The 18,764-nt window shown below is 38.5% G+C and overlaps 1 protein-coding gene across 1 annotated transcript; it reads right to left on the bottom strand.

The window, feature by feature from the left end:
* Nucleotides 1-31: 31 nt before the first annotated feature.
* Nucleotides 32-17,810, bottom strand: wdfy1 (WD repeat and FYVE domain containing 1). The gene is made up of 12 exons (XM_086080074.1): nucleotides 17,597-17,810; nucleotides 15,043-15,110; nucleotides 14,868-14,941; nucleotides 14,617-14,671; nucleotides 11,745-11,895; nucleotides 11,562-11,674; nucleotides 8,161-8,287; nucleotides 7,546-7,651; nucleotides 6,409-6,510; nucleotides 6,180-6,310; nucleotides 5,968-6,076; nucleotides 32-4,252 (listed from the first exon to the last, which is right to left on the bottom strand). The coding sequence occupies exons 1-12, from the start codon at nucleotides 17,731-17,733 to the stop codon at nucleotides 4,193-4,195; spliced, it is 1,233 nt and encodes a 410-aa protein (XP_085936200.1). The 5' UTR covers nucleotides 17,734-17,810; the 3' UTR covers nucleotides 32-4,192.
* Nucleotides 17,811-18,764: the final 954 nt, after the last annotated feature.

Raw genomic sequence — 18,764 nt, 5'->3', positions numbered from 1 at the left:
CACCAAAAATAAACGACAAACAATAAAACATACTGTGATATCTTTATTATCAAGCAATGACTTGTTGTCCCTGGAAGAACATTGGTTAAAAATGAATTTGTCATTTTATTTATAACATTATTTTTACAAGCAGACTGCAAACATAAAAAGTAAAATTACACAGAAATCCATTTAAAAGGGCTTGTAGAGTAATCATTTCAGGTGACTCATACAGTTGCCACGTGTAAACACCAAGCCCCTCATCTTCTCTAGTGTTTGATGACCGAAACAAGACATGGAGCACTTCAAAAATATACTAAGTGCTCCATTAGATGTCATGAAAGCAAATAACCATTAGGAAGTGGACAAAAACAAAGGATGTGAAAGAGTGCCACTGATGAGCACAGAATGCATGAGATGCTCCAAATGCAAGAAGCATGATTACACGCGAGGAAAAAAGACTTGACTCTTGATTAGCATAGTCAGATACCCTGTGGGCGTTGCAGATTTTTAAATACACCATTACACGGCCCAACCAAAGATGTGGCAGGAACCCGAAAAGCCTTCAAATGTCTAATAGTAGCATCAATTCCTTGTTGTAAAAACAGCACAAGAGTGATTGGTACACGCTGTATGGAAATGATGGTAAAAATATGTTGTTGCTATTTTAAGGGTTGAGTCTATTTTGGAATATTAGCAGTGCTATAATAGTCACAGTTTTCCTCCGCCTCATCCCTAAAAGTAACACTGCAACATGAGTAAGTTGGTAGAAGCCTGTTATGACAAGGAATCTACAATTGCCAACTTAAAAGGGAAGAATACAGTATTATGGAAAATGTACATTTGAATTGATTGAATACAGATGGTTGGATCTCTGGAGGGCCTGACCAGCCATTAGGTGTGAAAGTAACCAAGTAAAATGATTGCTCATTGTAAAATTCTAAAATTGTGACAAAAAGCGAGTTTGGTAGAATTTTGAGAATTGTCTAGTAGAGTTTAAGGACAGTGTTAGCATAGATTAGAGTTTGCTAACAGTCTGAACGTCTCATAACATTCTTGAACCTTTGCACAGGTTTTTGGCAAAATGCTGTGCAGTATTTGCGTTTGGTGGTGGAGCTTAAATCAGCACACTAATTGGAAAAAGAATGAACATACATTGAATCTGAGTGCTTGCTTTGCTTGGTTGGGGGAGATATGGTTAAATTAGCTAAGGGTGACTTTGTGCGATTTCATTTGCAATCGGGATAAAACGGAAAGAAAACACAGGTTGTAAAAGTCGCTTAATTTAACAATAACTAATATTTGGTCAAAGTCGCTGTATTCGTCAATAACTATAATAACTCTCATCCCAGTGCCCAAACTCCGCCCCTGATCAGCATGGTAAGGAAAGCTGCAGGGGGGGGGGGGGGTATAGGGTGATAATAACACAACAAAATTCCAAAATCAAGTGCAGATTTCAAATAGTGTGTCATGCGCATATGAAGTGCTGTGATTTGACTGAAGACTGCCAAAGAACATTTATTCAATTTTCTAAGCCTCAATGTCTCCTTTTATAAATGGATCCTAGATACTTCAAGAAAAGGCAGTCAATAACCAAAAGCGACTTTTAGCATGTCTACAGTGGATTTCAAGTGTCCAAACTTTTTCCTCCAAGTTCTGCATACAGAAAATTGCAGGATGCAAGGGCCGCTATGACATCCTTCAGTTTGATTAAACACGCTAAATCCAATCAATCCATCAAGCAATTATGTATTACAATTCTTAATTTTTTTTTAAAGGCATCAAACCTTTCTTTTAAAAGTGATATGGTCAATAATGTTGGCTTTGTCATGATTTTGGAGTGGCCTGCAGCCCTGCCATTAAAATAAATCTGCCTCATGCCCTGAGCAAATCTCCATATTGGGGACCAAACATGATCAATCTGTATTAAATTGACAATCTTTAAATCCGTTTTTACAATATCGCTTTTTTTTTTTTACAAATTTTTTTTGGGCTGAAAAAAACAACAAAAACATCCAGAATCGGAGGGCAATAACTAATATACACGAGAATTTGTTTTATTTTTTTCAAGTGTCACTTTGTATAGACATTTTCTTTGCATATTTCAAAAAGTTACATAAGACCATTTTAATATCAACAGTGGGTGGCTGAGTGGTCGTCTCCCAACCCATAGGTTGTGAGTTCGATCCCATGCCACTGTGACCATGTCAAAGTATCCTTGAGCAAGATACTGAGCCCTCAGTTGCTCCTGATGCTGCGTCATCAGTAGGCGAATGTGAAGTGCTTTGAGGGCCTTGTAAGGTGGAAAAGCGCTATTTAAATGAAATACCATTTACTAGTACCTTGGTAGTTGTCAGGTGGGTCGCACCCCTCCACTATTTTAATATCCAAAAGCAAAAACATATTTTTTGTATGTGCTGCGGGCCACTAAAAAAATATCAGTGGGGCCCCCCAGGCCATATTTTGGACACCCTGGTTTGTTGACTCGGATAAATATATCCTCGTAACCCCCCCCCCCCCCAAAAAAAAAACCAACAACCATCATAGAACAGTAGTATTCATGACATATGACAATTATAGATTGCCACATGTACCTTTGAGCATTTTGACTACATTTAGTGAAGAGAAATAACATTTTAGATTTGAATATACTGTAATACAAAGGCATTTGTTTGTCATTATACTACTACAATAAGGAAAAACATACTGTAACTAAACAACTTTTTACACATAAATACTTTACTAACAAATATAAATATGCACTACATCAAATTGGAATGTGATCAGGAATATATGATGTTCACGTTTTTCAGAACCGAATAAGGCAGGCATCCAACATAAGCACAGCACTTAGAGGAGCTACAAATCCAAATATATACGTTGACTTAGTGTAGGGATGAGTTTCCTGCAATGTGGAGTCCTTGATGACATGGGGGGAGGGGCATCCAGAAGTTCATGACAAGAGTGCATGGGGACAATCACAAGTACTGACAAGCCACTAACTAAGCTTTGAGAATGTGTCCTCCTGTCTATAAGGCAATTAAAGGAGCATCAACAGCCCTGATACAGCCGTGAAAAAAAAAAAGTGAATGTGCAGCATTTAGTGTTACACAAAATTCTAGCACCTGTCCAAATGCCTTTGTGGTAAAAATCCAATTGAGCTCAACGAATGTATCGTACTAGTATTCTCTCAAAAGGCAATAGAGTTTTCTCCATCAGTGTCACATGTGATAAATTACCTACGAACAGTCAATTTCCCCACCTTAGCAACAGCACCTTTGATGCCGCGACTAAACAGTGTCAGACTTCGCAAAGATGATCTGTTGCTATAGCAACACACTAGTTTTTCTTGCCTCACTTAGGATCAACACAAGGGTGGGTCAGCGTCACAGCCGCTGCATCACAGCGTCAACAGCAGCAGCCATTTTAAAATGTAGCCATTATATGATGTATCGCTGATTCACACATTTAAATGGTTGTGTTGACAAAGTGGTCATGATCACACCGAAAATGAAGAGCCCCCGCCTAGTGACAACCCATTGATGTAAAACCTCCTGAGAGTGATTTAAGGCCATCTGGTGAAAAAGAAACCAAAAAACAAAACAAAAAGCAAAAGCTTATGGGGGTTCCAGAAAATCATTCCAATCAACTATTTTCACTTTCAAAATGAAGCAAGGTACGTACAGGTGCTGTGTTTATACATGTTACTGAGTAAGACAGTTAGTGGACAGCAAACATATGCAACAGGAGCATGTGTATGTTTTTACAGCTGTGGCAGGTCAGGAATCCTAATATTACAGTATGAGGATTTAAAAAAAAAAAAAAAAAAAAAAAAAAAAACGGACCATTGTCAACATTTGTCAAAAGAGAAATAATAAACGTAAACACTAATATCAACATTAGGGCACATGCACACATTTACATACACGCACACACACACACCATTGTGCTTAGTGCTCTGTGCGGGGTCAGGTGCGCGTGCACACACACACACACACTCGTATACAATTTCATGTTCAACGGAAGTAGTGAAATAGATCATTCCAAAGGATCAAGCAAAACAAAACAAAAACATGGAGACCTACGCTACTGCCATCCACTCACACGCACACGCACACGTACACATCCCCCAGAAGCTGCAGAGTCCAGGCATGATGGCGATGATGCACTGTACAGAGGGGTTTCCATGACACCAGAGGAGTGACTTGACCAATCAGCGTGGAGAGAAGCCTGTTGCTAAGCTACAGCCAACCACTTGCGTCATATCCCAGATCTGGAGAGACAAACACCCCGTGACAAGTCACAAACACAGAGTACTAAGGTCACTCTTTACATGCGACATTGTTACTGTCATTATCGTCAAGACAAAGCAGACGCACTTCTACTTTTAGGCGTCCATTAGACACTTATAGGATCATGTGAAAAGAATTTATCAACAACTTTTTGGGAAGCTGCTGCTACATGAACCTGCTCTTAACGGTCTAGTCAGCAACTGCTTCAAAAAGTATTGTTCCTTCTGTAGCTATGACTGATATGAAGCCAATTTCCAGTTCAATTATGTAGAATTTATGAGTGTAATAACCAATTAAATAGGTTCTTTGACAGTATTATAGACGTCATGGCAAGTCTTCATGAACTTCAGAAAACATACTGCCGCACATTTTTATACATAAGTTTTTGGACAGCTGACCATTATACTGTACACATATGGAAAAATAAACAACTCTTTTTTTTCGGCAGCCATACGAGATTCTGGAAATCGTTTGTTAAAGGTCTCATAGTGTGAAAATGCACTTTAGTGGGGTTTTCTATCAATAATATAAGGGTGGGCGAGTACCAATACCAGGTATTGATATCGGGCCGATATATGTCGAAAGAATTAACACATAACAGGGGCTCTTCAAATTTGGCGGGTGACATTTTTTTTTTATAAATTAAGTGGTTAATTGTGATTAATCCAAATTCTAAAATGTGATTAATCTGATTTTTAAAAAATTATCGTTTGACATCTCTAAATGTATTATTCATTTATATGAATACACTGGCTCTTAGTAATTAGCAACAATAGAAATATTCTATATCACTTTTTTCAGACCGATACCAGTATAAGTACTCAATTCGAGGAGTCACTGATAACAAGTCCCGATACCACTAGTACTTTTGATACATAATATTTCTCTCAACAAAAAAAACAATGACAATTTTAAATAAATAACTACATATACAAATATAGCATTTGCCCTTAAAAAATGCATGAAATGAATGCCAATTTTCTATTCTTCTAAGTTGTAATGTGTAGTTCCGGATTCCAAAACCGCCACAAGAGCATCCTGAGTACCGGTACCTTAAAATAAGGCCGGGTATTGATGATAAATATCAAGATGTAACCCAATTTCTATAACTTATTACATGTTTACATTTTCAAATGATCATGTCTACAACATTCCTAAGAAATCACAATTTGCCATCACTGGTGAGTTTTTTTTGGGCGACAGGACCACAAGCAATTCATGGGGTCCTTGGGGACGACCTGGTGCCCAAGTGTGACCCCTAATTTAGACTGTGCCAGTCTTCTTACTGTTGCTTGAAAATTTAAACAGATATGAAATCAATATAAAAGTTGGATAAATGTGTGTAAAAGTATTTACATAATTGGTAACTTCATTTGTGTTCATCTTTAGTAACTACGTTGTATAGTTTTAAATGATAATTCCTTTGGCCTTTTTCAGTTTTAAATCCTTGAAAAAAAATTCTTCTTGGCCCACAAAAGTTTGAGAACCCTGCTTTAGAGCGAATAATCCCTCAATGGCGATGCATTCCATACAGTCTAATATTCCTTGTTGACCCTCATTGCAATGTATTTGTGACTAATAATCTTGAATTGGAAAAAAAAAAAGCACTGTTGCGAATATAATTTTGTCCCAAAGGACCTTTGTTTACAGTGCAGATGATCAAGTACTGTATGGCTTCAAAAGTGCCGTTTTCAACCTTGGCAATGCGGTCGCTTCCACAGGTGACCATCAGGCCTCTGGATAGGTCCATGTCCATGTGGGCAATGTTGTGTTTCCCCTCATGGAACGTGGCCAATGGTGTTCGACTTGAAACACAAACAAATGCACAGCTCATCAGGCTTGTCCCTAGTTCGCAACAAAAACTGCGATATTAAGTGATACATGTATACACATATCCACTTGACTCACTCTTCTTCTTTGATAGACTCAAAACAGGTGTCACACACCCGCACTGGAAACTCAAAGCCCATAATTGGAAATGTGGAGCGTTTAGAACTACATTTACCACACACGGCTTTGCCGCATTTCCTGCAATGGTGCTGGAACACAAAAAAACCACAACAGAGCTAAATGATACACAACAACATAAAGTAATATGTGCTTCAAATGTACCTTGTAGTTGACACAACACTCGTACCTGTCTGAGCCCCAGAGTTTTAGTGTCCCACATCTGCTTGACATTCCAAAAGAAAGGCTGCTCACACTTCTCGCAGGAGTCACTTTCCAACCACTGAGGTGCCTGAGAACAGAAGAGCCGTTTTTTATTTTTTAATGAATTAAAATCAGATGCAGGAAAAAACGTATCAGCTTCTTAGTGTAAAATCTGATGTGATAAGATGCATGTCGAGAGTGAATATAGGCACATGGAGGCTATACACACACACACACACACACACACACACACACACACACACACACACACACACCCCACACACACACACACACACACACACCCCCACACACACACACACACACACACACAATTGAGCCACATAAAATATATACAGTAAGCAAAAGATCTTTTTTCCACTTTGATTTGGAGTACAATTTTAAATTCATTCCTTAACTCATTCACTCCCAGCCATTTTCACTGAAGTAACCCCCTTCACTCCCGGCTGTTTCACTGGATTTTGACTGATTTTTGCAAGGCCCACAGAATATTGTGTTCTATTTCTATGAAAACATGGAACCTACCAAAAGAAAGATTAGAGTATCTTCTTTCATCAGGAAAAAAAGTATATTTCTATCGGTTTCAAATTTATTTAGAAATGTGAGTAAATTATCTTTTTTTTCAACATGGCCCTGGTTGATCTATTTTGTTCTGCTGCCACCTGCTGGCCGTTTGTGTAATTTCTTCAACCCTTCTTTGCAGTTGAGGCTGCATCAAAGCCTTCTGTATGCTCTAGCATTAAAAACAACAACAACATAAAAACGTATAAATACGTCTTTGGGACACTTGGAACATTTCGAATAAAACATATTTATACGTTTTTGGTAGCAAATGAGTTAATGGGGTATTAATCGTGCTGTATGTTAATCGTTTTTGTTTATTTCTCAAGAAATTACACAATTTAATTGTAATTGTCACATACTTAATTGTTTCCCCACAGTATTTAAGATATTATTGTAGTAAACGACACCAAGTCCGTTTTTCAACAACCAGTGATTTGGATTTCTTGCTCTCACCTCAACAAGGACTCCCCATCAGTCATGCAACGTAATGAATTAGCCACAGACATTTCACAGATGTATCTGATCTAATCTTGATGCAAACCTCTTCTCTGGCTGTGTCCATGTTCCACACTGCTATGCCTCCATCAGCTGAACATGACACCAACTGCCTCGTAAACTGGAGGTAGCGCAGTGCCTGGACGCGCTCACTAGGACAGTTGAAGAATAGAAAATGGTGGTCCATCACACTTTTACACAAACATTAGTGAATTATTGCTCATTACTTGGACAAATTTTGCTGCGCTCAAAATTTCAAGTTAGATGGCATTTGGTGCATACAGTATATTATTAGCTTGGCTTTGTTTAGTGGCTGGGTTTTCTTTTTGCCTGACTGTTTCTCTCTCCTGCATAAAATATCACCATTGTCTAATGTTTGTGTGTATATATTGACATGACAGTATTCTCACATTTTGAAAAAACAATCACACGTTCAAACCACAGTAAGTGTAAGGCAATGGTGCTTGACCATGCTGAAATCTGGATGGGGACAGAGAAGTGGCGAACAAGACTAAATAGTCAGCTGTTAGTGACATTGTTGACACCTGCGTGTGACAGAGTCTAGGGGAAAAACTACTGGTTTCACCCATTCATTTAAGACATTATTTTATGCACATTTACTGGTTAACTTTTCACACAAGTACAAGACTGCCTGACTTACTGGTGTCCCTGCAACAGTAAGGTTCGTCCTTTGCGTCCCCCTATGTCCCACATGATGACACTGTGGTCAGAGGCACCTGAGAACAGCAGTCTCTGGACGGGGTCCCACCACAACGATGCTACAGTGCCTGGAAAATCCACAGGGAGGACGTCATTTGTGACATGTAGCAGTATAATGCAAGAATTGGCTTCTTGGCGCCACCTAGTGGACTTTTGTTAGCCTTCATGGCCTGATTCCCAACCAGAGCACTGTACGTAGGTTCAATACTGCTATCTGTTGGAATAAAATGAAACTACATCTCAAGTGGCAATAAAGAAACAAACAAACAAAAACAAAAAATCACAATTTAATGTACACAGAAATAGTGTGTATGTACTACTGGTTAATTTCCTAGCCAACAGAAACAGTGTTAAATATATCAATTTTTTACAACTTCTTCCCAAAAATAAAATATCAGGGGGTGAGAAGGGACTTCCACACTCACACATGAGCATAAAGTTGTAACGGTATGGGAGGAAGTGAAGGACGGGTGTCATTAGGGCTGAGGCGAAAAATAAATTCTATCAAAAATATATGACTTCATTCACACAAGTCTGGTCCTAATACTCCCTTGGAGTATAGTAAAAGGAGTAACTTTTTTTTATATATAATTTATTAGACAATTATGCATATTATCGTCAGTCCCATAACTGCAGATTGTAAATTTGCTAAAGCCTGTGTGCTATTAAAGTACAGTAGTCAAACTTATTGGAAAAGATAAAAAAAAAAAAAAATTATACACCTTTTTTCCTGTAGTTTCATAACTGGAATAATCATTTAAGCTATTATATATGTATATGGAACTGGAGGTTGTACCCAGTATGAACAGAGTACCACACCCTCGACTTTTGATTAGTAGATAAAATAAGGAAGGAATGCATCTGCATTGGAGGCTTTTTAACTCCCAGACTATTTGGCAACATGAGTGTTTCATAAGCAAACTATTAGCTTGTGTAATTAAGTGTTTGAACAGTAAAAATACAGTTAGAGTAAAATTAAGTATGTTGAGTCATCAAGTTTATCATCTGGTTAGATGACTCATCTTTATTTGCACTGTTTGCAACAAACTTCAAAATAGCCAAACAAGATCAAAGGCAAGTATTTGAGTGATGTTGTCAAGTCCAACTGCTTTTATACGATTACAAGTAGGCTACACTCATAAATTTCAAAAGGCGGCGACAACAGCAAGACTGCACAAATAGCTTATGTTCAAGTGACTTCATGTGAGAGTTTCACAAAGTAGCCATGAGGCTCATTTAAAGGGTTAACAGGTTGAAGTGCATTAAAATTACATGGATGATAGTAGGACTGTCACAATGAAATCTTTTTAGATTAGATTATTCCAGTAATTTAATCAAATAATTGGATACAATCGGTGTCAAGACATACAGGGAGTTCAAGGAAATTATTGCTTCAGTTTGTTCACAGTGGCACTGGAACAAATTGAGAAATCATACAAATATAAAACTAGCCGTTCCCTGAGATACAAACATCCAACTTATGAACATTTGAAGATATGAACAATTGCTGAGTGATGCCCATAAATATTCATACAATGCCGTATTGCATTCGCAGGCTTGTATTTTGAACCGCAGGTCACATCCAACAAGATCCCCTTTCTGCCGCAACCCAGGCGGAGCAGCACTGCTCTATACACGCGTCTCCAATACTCATCTCTCTCATCTCGCCCAGTTCGTTCTCGCACCACATTCTTTTATTTTCTTTTTAGTATATACTGTATAATCATCATGTTTATGTTATTTTTTTAATGTCCTGTAATTGTTTCTGGTAAATTATAGTACTTTATTATTTAGAGAAGTAATGGGATTTAAATGACAATTATAGATTGACATCTTAAATAAAAATAATCCGTTCTAGCCTGAAAAACTAAGTTACACTAAGCATTTCTTTTAGTGTTGTCAAACGATTACATTTTTAAATTAATTAATCATGCCATTTTATGTAATTAATCGCGATTAACTCATTCAATCTGAGCCATTTTCACTGAAGCAACCCCCTTCACTGTTTTACTGGATTTTGATTGATTTTGCAAGGTCCACAGAATATTCTGTTCTACTGATATAAAAACATGGAACCTATCAAAAGAAAGATTAGAGTCTCTTCTTTCATCAGGGAAAAAAAGTATACTTGCTTCCATTTCCGTTTTGCAGCAATTAGAATCAGACTATAGCTAAGTGTTACCATTATTCACAGATCTCTTGAAAACACTGGCAAAAAAAAAGAGTTTGTTGCAACATGGCCCTGGTTGATCGCTTATACTCTGCTGCCACCTGCTGGCCGTTTTTTGTAATAACTGCCATTGCTTTAAGTGACCTATTCATGTCAAAAGCTGTGTCAAAGCCTTCAGTATGCTCCAGCTTAAAAAACACATAAATAAGTTTTTGGGAGAAAAGGACAAAAGATTAAAATTAAAATGATGTTTGAATGAAGTAATCACGATTAATCAAAAATTTCTACTTCTGCTTCTACGTTTTTCTTCAAAGCTTGTAAGATATTTAAAGTAAAATCTTGAAATTAATGTAAAATTATCAATAAGAAAGTATATTTAGAAATCAAAAGACTGTTCTAATAGCTTTCTTTGCTCTTTCAATAGAATGCTTCTCCTGTAAAATGCAACTGTTAAAACGATCAAAATGGACTCCAGGTCATCTTTTTTCTCATAGAAACAATTAGTTGTGCCCACAAGCAGCACTCTTCAGAAGGGTAGATTTGCGAGGCCATGCGGAGGTAACATGAGCAGGGTATTTTGCTCTCAGATGATATGCTAAAGGTGTACGTACAAATAATATAATAAAGTTGAATTTGGCTCTGCAAAGTGCGCAAATTACTTTAGAGTTCTCCAACAAACATCAAGCAAGTAAACCTGAAAGTAAAAGTGCTTATTGTTTATTCATCTTCCTGCCAGTGACTCCTCCAAGTTTGGCTGCACATGGAGTTAACTGAGTTAATTATTTTTAAATGCTTTAATGAAATTTAAAATTAACGCTTTAATTTTGACAGCCATATTTGTTGTCTTTGCCAGCGTGTGGTTAAAAATAAATAAACTGTAAGTGGTTGTTGCAACTCGCTACTCAGTTTGTGTCACCACCGATTTGTGCCCCCCCCCCACACACACACACACTTGTATATTTACATATGTATATGAGGGCTGTGCACAAATCGGTGGTGACACAAACTGAGTAGAGTATATATATATATATATACACCCCCCCCCCCACACACACACACACACAGTACATACATGCATATCTAGAGTATATTCATAAATAAATATACATACGCACACACGTTTGTCTTTGTATCTTAGTGGGGACATTTCATTGACATAATGCATTAAATACCTTCATGGCCCTTCAGTGTAGTGATAATGGAGTATGTCTGCCTCTCGAGCTTCAGCAGTGTAATCTGCCCAGAGTAATCGCCAACAAAGGCATGCTGAGTCTCATGGTCATATCTGAACAGGAAGTTAAGGTTTCAAACCACTCACTTCTGTACCTAACAAACAAAAGGTGAATGAGGGATACTGTAAGCAGGAGGCCCATGAAGTGAAATAGTGCCTCCCCAGCATGCTCCCACTCTGGGTGCACATCCAGCTCACACTCTTGTCATGGCCGGTGCTCACTACCCACTCGCTCTCCAGGGTAAACACCATATCTGAGACACGGTTCTGGTGGGCTGCAAAACACACACGCATATACATGTGCCATGTCAAATCACACCTTGAAGAGGAAAACATTAGAAGTGTTTGTCTATTTATGCCCTGTAATTAATTAGCTGGCGACCAGTCCAGGTAACATTAATTTTAACACGCTAATGGTGGGCAGATACCAACGCTGGTATTAAATTGGATCAATATGAGTGTAAGGACACCAATACTTTCAGTTTCTCTCCCGAGGACACTGCTGCAGTTAAATGTAGATGAATAATTCTTTCAACTCCATACTTTGGAGGTTCTTCTCTTATTGCCACTTGATTCATTGAACTTTTACTACTTTTATCACTTGTTTATACTAAAGGGAGCACGATTTTTTTTATTTTTTTTTGTAGCACCATAAGTGTTAGTAAATAACCATAAAGTTAATGAAACTTTGAGTTTGGGTTCCAGGCTGCACATAAAGACACTGTTTTTGTGTGTGCAGAACCTGTTTGCCCTCCACAACCGCCTATTATCTACCAAAAAGCAATATACGTACAGCTGGGTGATTATACGATTGAAAATTGTGACATTACAATAAGCATATTTACTCGATCAGCTGGAGCGGAAATGTTGCTGACAGCAGCCAATCAGAGTCCAGCTTTTTCTTTTCTACTTTGGTTTTCAAGTTGAAGAAGCAAACAATGGCCGAACGAATGGCCATTCATGTAATGGCGTTATCATCCAGAGATGAAGCCATTTTGACAAGAGAACTTCCTCACATTGCTTGTGTGGCGATAACGGCAATGCGACGTAGAGAAAATGAAGCCACTGTGCAACGTATGCCCTCATACACAGGCAACCATCCTGTTGAATCATTTCAACCAGTAGCACCCAAATGATAATGCGGAAAACATGAAAATGTGAGCGGAGTTTGCACAGACTGCCCAAGTAGCATAAGCAGTTTGGCCACACCAACCAATCATGTCATCTTTTGATCATGAACATTTTGCAAGTAGCAACGACTTAAAAGTGACCATGTTTACATTTTAAGGAGTATCCATTTATACTGAGGGGTTCATTTTTAGTAGCTCACTGTTATTTTACATTGTTCTACATTTGCTGCACTATTAATATTTTTTTCTGTTGACCGTCGAAAACGTATTTCATATGTTTATACTATGTTTGCTCCAAAAGAGTACAACTTCCTAAGTGTTCTTGTCGGTCAAAGAATCTTTATGAACGTCCTACACGTGGCATGCTAGATTGGTGTGAGCGGTGGGATTAGTGCCTGGCATTTGTAACTAGTTAAAGATCATTTTCCACCACCAGTCAATAATCCATTCCTCTGAGGGTGAGCTCCATAGGTTAAGAGTGACCTAATGTTGTTGTTTTTTTAAATACTTTTTTGGTGGATGTCAGACTGTAGTGTACACTTACACAAAATATGTAATAATGATAATAGCATGCTCACATACAAGGAAAATGTTTTTTTCTAAATATTTATTGTGATAACTAAAGGAATGATTTATGTTTTTGTCATGCAGTACGATGAATAATTTATTAAAAGTTAACTAATGACAAGAACTGAGAGAGAAAAAAAGAAAGACAGAAGGGACAGTGAAAAGTGAGTGGGATTTGTCTCTTCTGTGTGATTCTCTCCCAAGTGGTGGAGAGCAAGCAGATTCCAGTGGTGTTGTGGTGCACTACAACAGACTGGCTGTTTGCCACAACAGCATCATTTTCCATTCAGTAAGCTGAATTGTGGTAGTGTCAGAAAAACATGATATTCCTTGCCATCTAACAATGGCATACAGCATTATGTTAAAGAACAACAAATTACATGTGAATATTTACTGGCATGGGAAAGTTTTCTTTACAATAATGTGTTGTACGTGCCCCCACTAGCCTAAAAACGGAATTCTGATCAATATTGTGTTTGTAGAGTACGAATTAGACAGAAAGATCTAGACCATTATTATTCATCTCAGGGGGTGGCCATTTTGCCACTTGCTGTTGTGTCAACTGAAAATGGCATCACAGTTGCTCAGGGCTCGGGTAATGACCAATCACGGTTCAGCTTGCCAATGTCACATGACCAGTCAGTAAACTGGTGAGCTGTGATTGATTGCTACCAGAGCCCTGCGATGTCATTTTCGATCAACAGCAAGAGGCCAAATGGACGCCCCCGTAGATGCATAAAAACAGGTGGATTTTACTTATGAATTCATATTCCACAAACACGATATTAATCAGACTACCGTGTTTAGATTAGCGGAGAAGCAAAGAACATATTGTAAAGAACATTCTTGGGTTGACTTCCGATTTATGTTGTGTAGGCAAAAACACTAATGGTGCATTGTGTGTGTGAAGCAGCTTGAACAAAACTGATGTCAAGTAACTCAACTTGCTGATGATGATGGTGACACTAGAACACACAGTTGTTAGTCACCAGTACATAAAAGTTAGTATTAATTTTAGCCGTCTAGTCATGAGCCTTCATTTTAGGGTAACTATATGCAATAAAAGCATATCCATCTCTCAAAAGCCTTACTTCAATTAAACACCTGACACACTTTGTTGATGAATAAATAATTGCACGCTCTTTTTACCATTAAGAAAGCAAACAATTTATATAAATCATTTTTTTTTAATCCAATTATACATCAAACATAATTACTTCAACTCAAAACAATATGGCAAATGCACACACAAAGACAAACTCTTTGGCAAGCAAATACCTCATTATCGAAACCTCTCACCTGGATATGTTTTCACATGGTTCATCTTGTTGAAATCTTCAGAGATGAGAAACTCCTTTGGGGCAAGCAAACAAAAAACAAGTTTCTAATCAGATAACTAAGCCACCCTCAAAGGCATTTGGAGGAGACCCATTTAAATGAACTTCTTTTTATAACGAAAAGAAGTTGAGTTTTAACAAGCAAAAGACTACCGGCGGTAAGCTGGACACCAAAGTGAGAACAAGGATTTGTTTTGAGGATGTTCCACTCACCACAACCGCTCCATTGTCCTGGCCAATGAAGATGCGTCTGCTGTCATGGTGATATGACATACATGAGCAGGGAGCTGAGACAGGAAAGGATTTACCATTAGCACATTACAGCACGTACAGTATATATATATAAATCATGCTACATTTGTAGCTGCTGTGGTGCAGTCTTACTTACAGGAGACTGTGTGGTAGATGCTTGGCCAGTACTGACCGCTGTCTCTCTTCAGCCAAACACGAATGGTTCTTGAAATGAAATGCAGAACGCAATTATCAGAAAATTGCGCAATTATGCTTCCCCCTGTTTTATGATCCATGCTTTAAAAAGGTCAACGTGGGAAATGGAGGATCGCTAATTTGTTTGAATCACACAACATCAAGAACAACTGAGAAAGATACAGTTTTAGTTTGTAATCAGGGAAAGTAAATGCATCAATTGGAAACAGCCCATATTTTCAGCTGAAACCTCAGCCCCAGTTCTTTCCACAAAAAAAGACAAATAAATGTGGTATGATTCTGTGTCACAATGTATTTGAGCACTACTGTATTTTAAAGTAGAAGTAAACCTTAAACATTTCTTGACAATAATATGTCATATGTGGACGTCACTAGTCCAAACATGACATTCTGATTAATATTACATTTGTGGAATATGAGTTATGAAGCAAAATCCAGCCTCTTTTTTTTTTTTTTTTATCCACCTCAGGGGGTAGCCATTTTGCCACTTGTTGTCGACTGAAGATTACATCACAGTTACTCAGGGCTCAGGCAACAACCAATCAGAGGTCAACTGTTTTCTGAAGCTGTGCTGTGATTGGTTGTTACCTGAGACCTGCGCAACATCGATGTCATATTCAGCCGACAGCAAGTGGAAAAATGGCCGCCCCCTGAGATGGATAAAAACAACTGGAACACAATATCAATCAGAATGCCATAATTAGACTAATATGGCTGCATAGAACAAATTACTGTGCAAAAAATAAAAATAAAATTGGGGTTGACTTCCCCTGAAAGGTTGTGTGTCTCTACTCTCTACGTGTGATCTGTCATTGTGGTTGTAAAAAAAACAAAAAACGTGTCATGACCAGATATACCGCATGCAACGTTAGTTCGCTGTCACTCACTTGTGGATCTTAAGGCTAGATGAGACGCAAGTAACACGACTGAGAAAGTAAGCCAGTCAACTATTCCAGGTCATTATGTGAAATAGTCTCATTATTTTCCCCGCGTCTTTCCAAACAGTTAGTCAGTGAGTGTTGTTTGAATTGTGTAGGAAAGGATCATAGTTGTTTATGACGGCCAGGACGAGTGCAGTGAATCTCAAAGCGTGGTACGCAATTTCCCTCTAATGGTACGCAAATAAATACAGAATTAAGTGTTCAAAAGTGTGCATTGCAGCTGCTTCAAGTTTTGTTTTTAATCCAATACAGTACAGTTTATTTGGTAAGCACAGATTCGTAGTTTTTTTATGTCAAGTAATAAGTATTTTACATGGGTATTTTTTCACCCTTGTATTTAAGTGCAATGTTCATTTTCAAACAGTATAGTGATTACAATATTACTTTTGAGGAATAAAGCCTCTGCATCGTTTTTGAGTAACACAGGCCTACTATGCTAGATGGACTATTTTTACTATGTCAGTATGGTGGTACTTGGAGAGCTAAGTATTTTTAGGTGGTCCTCAAGTGTATATAGTTTGCTATATTGCATCCAGTTTCTCCATACTGTCAACTTTTAGCCTTCGTTTTAACACATCTAAGGAGAGTGGGTGGGAAACTATAAATAGCTGATTAGGGTTATACAGACAAAAACCAACAAAAGGAAATTAATTTCCGTTTATAGCCAAGTTTATCCTCCCGATCTTCATCTCCAAATTGTGCCAAATACCCATCGTGTGACAGAAAACTCTGTAGAGCAAGAATATGCACAATTAGTGTCATTTCTAATCAAACATGTAGTCACAACAGAAATAAAAGCCAAGTATTTCTCCTGGAGGTCAGAACCTTCATCAGCTCGTTTCCCTGTAGAATTATCAAGTATGATGCACCACTTCACATTTATGTGAAACGCTAACGCTTGCTCTTAGACTTGCAAACTAATTTGGTAGCCATATTCAGATGTAGCGATTTCACTGGATGCGATAAACAGCTGTTGAATGTGTCGCGAGCACCTAACCTCTTGCATTTGCTGTTTGACAGACTAACCATGTAACTGTTCCAACCCAAATGTGATGTTCACGGGACACAGCCAGAGGCCGTTCCTTTGGGGATGGGCAACAAACAAGTGTGCGTTCACAACAACCACGCACACAGAATTGAGACCTCGATTTGGGGGATTATACGGCAACACAAGGAAAATAAACTGTGGTTGTTTACTGCTACAGTTAGCTGTTCAGTGTCCCAAGGACCGTCATTCAAAAGGCGACTATTAACTAACATAGGCTACGATACTGAAACGATTTTTGCAAGCGTATCATCTTCCACAAACTAGTCTTTAAGTAGCAATTTATTCATTCCTTCGGCTAACTTCTAAAACAAAAACAATCTCCTATCTGTGACTGGAGTATAGAGTTTTAAAGGTCTGTCACGTTACCGTCCCCCCCCTGCACTCATTATTATGATTTTATATACAAACCACTTGTATACGACACAACAAGTGCCCACAAAAGACAGCAACCCTGCAGGCTACTTCAATGAAGCTAACAAGAGCGTTAGCTAGGTTGGAAAACTCACCTGTCTTCGCCGACAGTGATCACTCCATCTTCCTTCGGGATTAAAACGGCAACGGTGACAGCGTCTGTGTGTCCCTCGATTTTGTTCAGAAGAACTGGCCTGGCGCTCTGAGGCCTCGAATGGATCTCGGCAGCCATGGTTTAACTAGCCAGCAACAATGTTTTCCTGCTGCTAATTCTCTTCCTCGCCCAGTCCAGTCCAGGAGGATCAGCTGACACACTGAGCCGCTGCTCAGATTACCGTAATGACTCCAAGGCATGCGACCACAAACCCATGTAGAGTGGCACACTACCGCTACCGTACTCACGACATTATAAAGCACATGTCCAACTGTTCAATGCTTCACGACTTTTTGTACAACTTGGTGTTTTATAACAAGCAACTGAACAGCAACATGAATGACCAATACTGAATATTTTCTGTTCTGTTAGAAACAATTGGTATTTATATTTTGACACTTTCTGTAACTCTTCATCTCTGTTGCAAACTGCTGTCAAAATGCATGACAAAGACTAACGATTACAAGTGGAACAGGATTTTTTCGAGTCAATCCATGGATCAAAAAACCTGAAAGCCATATATCCCCCAACTTTTGCGTGTAGTAAAATGTGACAAAAGGTCATACAACTGTCAAATGCTTCAGGTTAACCTGTATTTGTTGGCGTTTCATAGGGTGTATTACTGGGAGGGGGTTATTACATTCCAGTCTTGTGTGTGGTCAATTCAGCATTTTGTTCCCGTTTTGTCAGGCATTCTCTTTAAAGTTTACTATTTTCACTCAGAAAAGGCCAGCATAACACCAAGGATGTTTGACAATTGCCTGTCTACTGAACCAAATGGTCCAAAATGGATTGTTTCAGAACTTTACTTGAAGCTCTCTTCGGTCCCTGTGTGCCTCAAGTCTTCCATCATTGTGCCTGTGCCCAAAATAATCAGATGTCACCTGCCTTAATGATTACTGCCCTGTCGCGTTGACACCGGTAATCATGTAGTACTTCGAGAGGATCATCTTTAATCACATCAAGAACGTCATACCTGTAACTCAGGACAGATATCAGTTCGCCGAAAGGGAGAACCGATCAACAGAGGGTGCAGTCTCCATAGCACTGCACGTGACTGACTCACCTGGAGCATCCTAACACTTATGTCAGGATGTTATTTTTGGACA

This window comes from Leptonotus elevatus, chromosome 7 (assembly GCF_054856555.1).
Source record: "Leptonotus elevatus isolate MCC_2025b chromosome 7, RoL_Lele_1.0, whole genome shotgun sequence".
Classification (NCBI taxonomy): Eukaryota; Metazoa; Chordata; class Actinopteri; order Syngnathiformes; family Syngnathidae; genus Leptonotus; species Leptonotus elevatus.
Note: the sequence above shows the minus strand (reverse complement) of the source record. Positions and strands in the feature narration are given on the sequence as shown.

What these genes read in the sequence shown, in the direction of transcription:
- wdfy1 (XM_086080074.1), bottom strand. Translation starts at nt 17,733, where the DNA reads ATGGCTGCCGAGATCCATTCGAGGCCTCAGAGCGCCAGGCCAGTTCTT. An exon ending in TCATGGGCCTCCTGCTTACA is followed by an intron (nt 11,675 to 11,744) that starts GTATCCCTCATT and finishes CTTCCTGTTCAG; the next exon opens with ATATGACCATGAGACTCAGC. An exon ending in TGGACACAGCCAGAGAAGAG is followed by an intron (nt 6,511 to 7,545) that starts GTTTGCATCAAG and finishes TTCTGTTCTCAG; the next exon opens with GCACCTCAGTGGTTGGAAAG.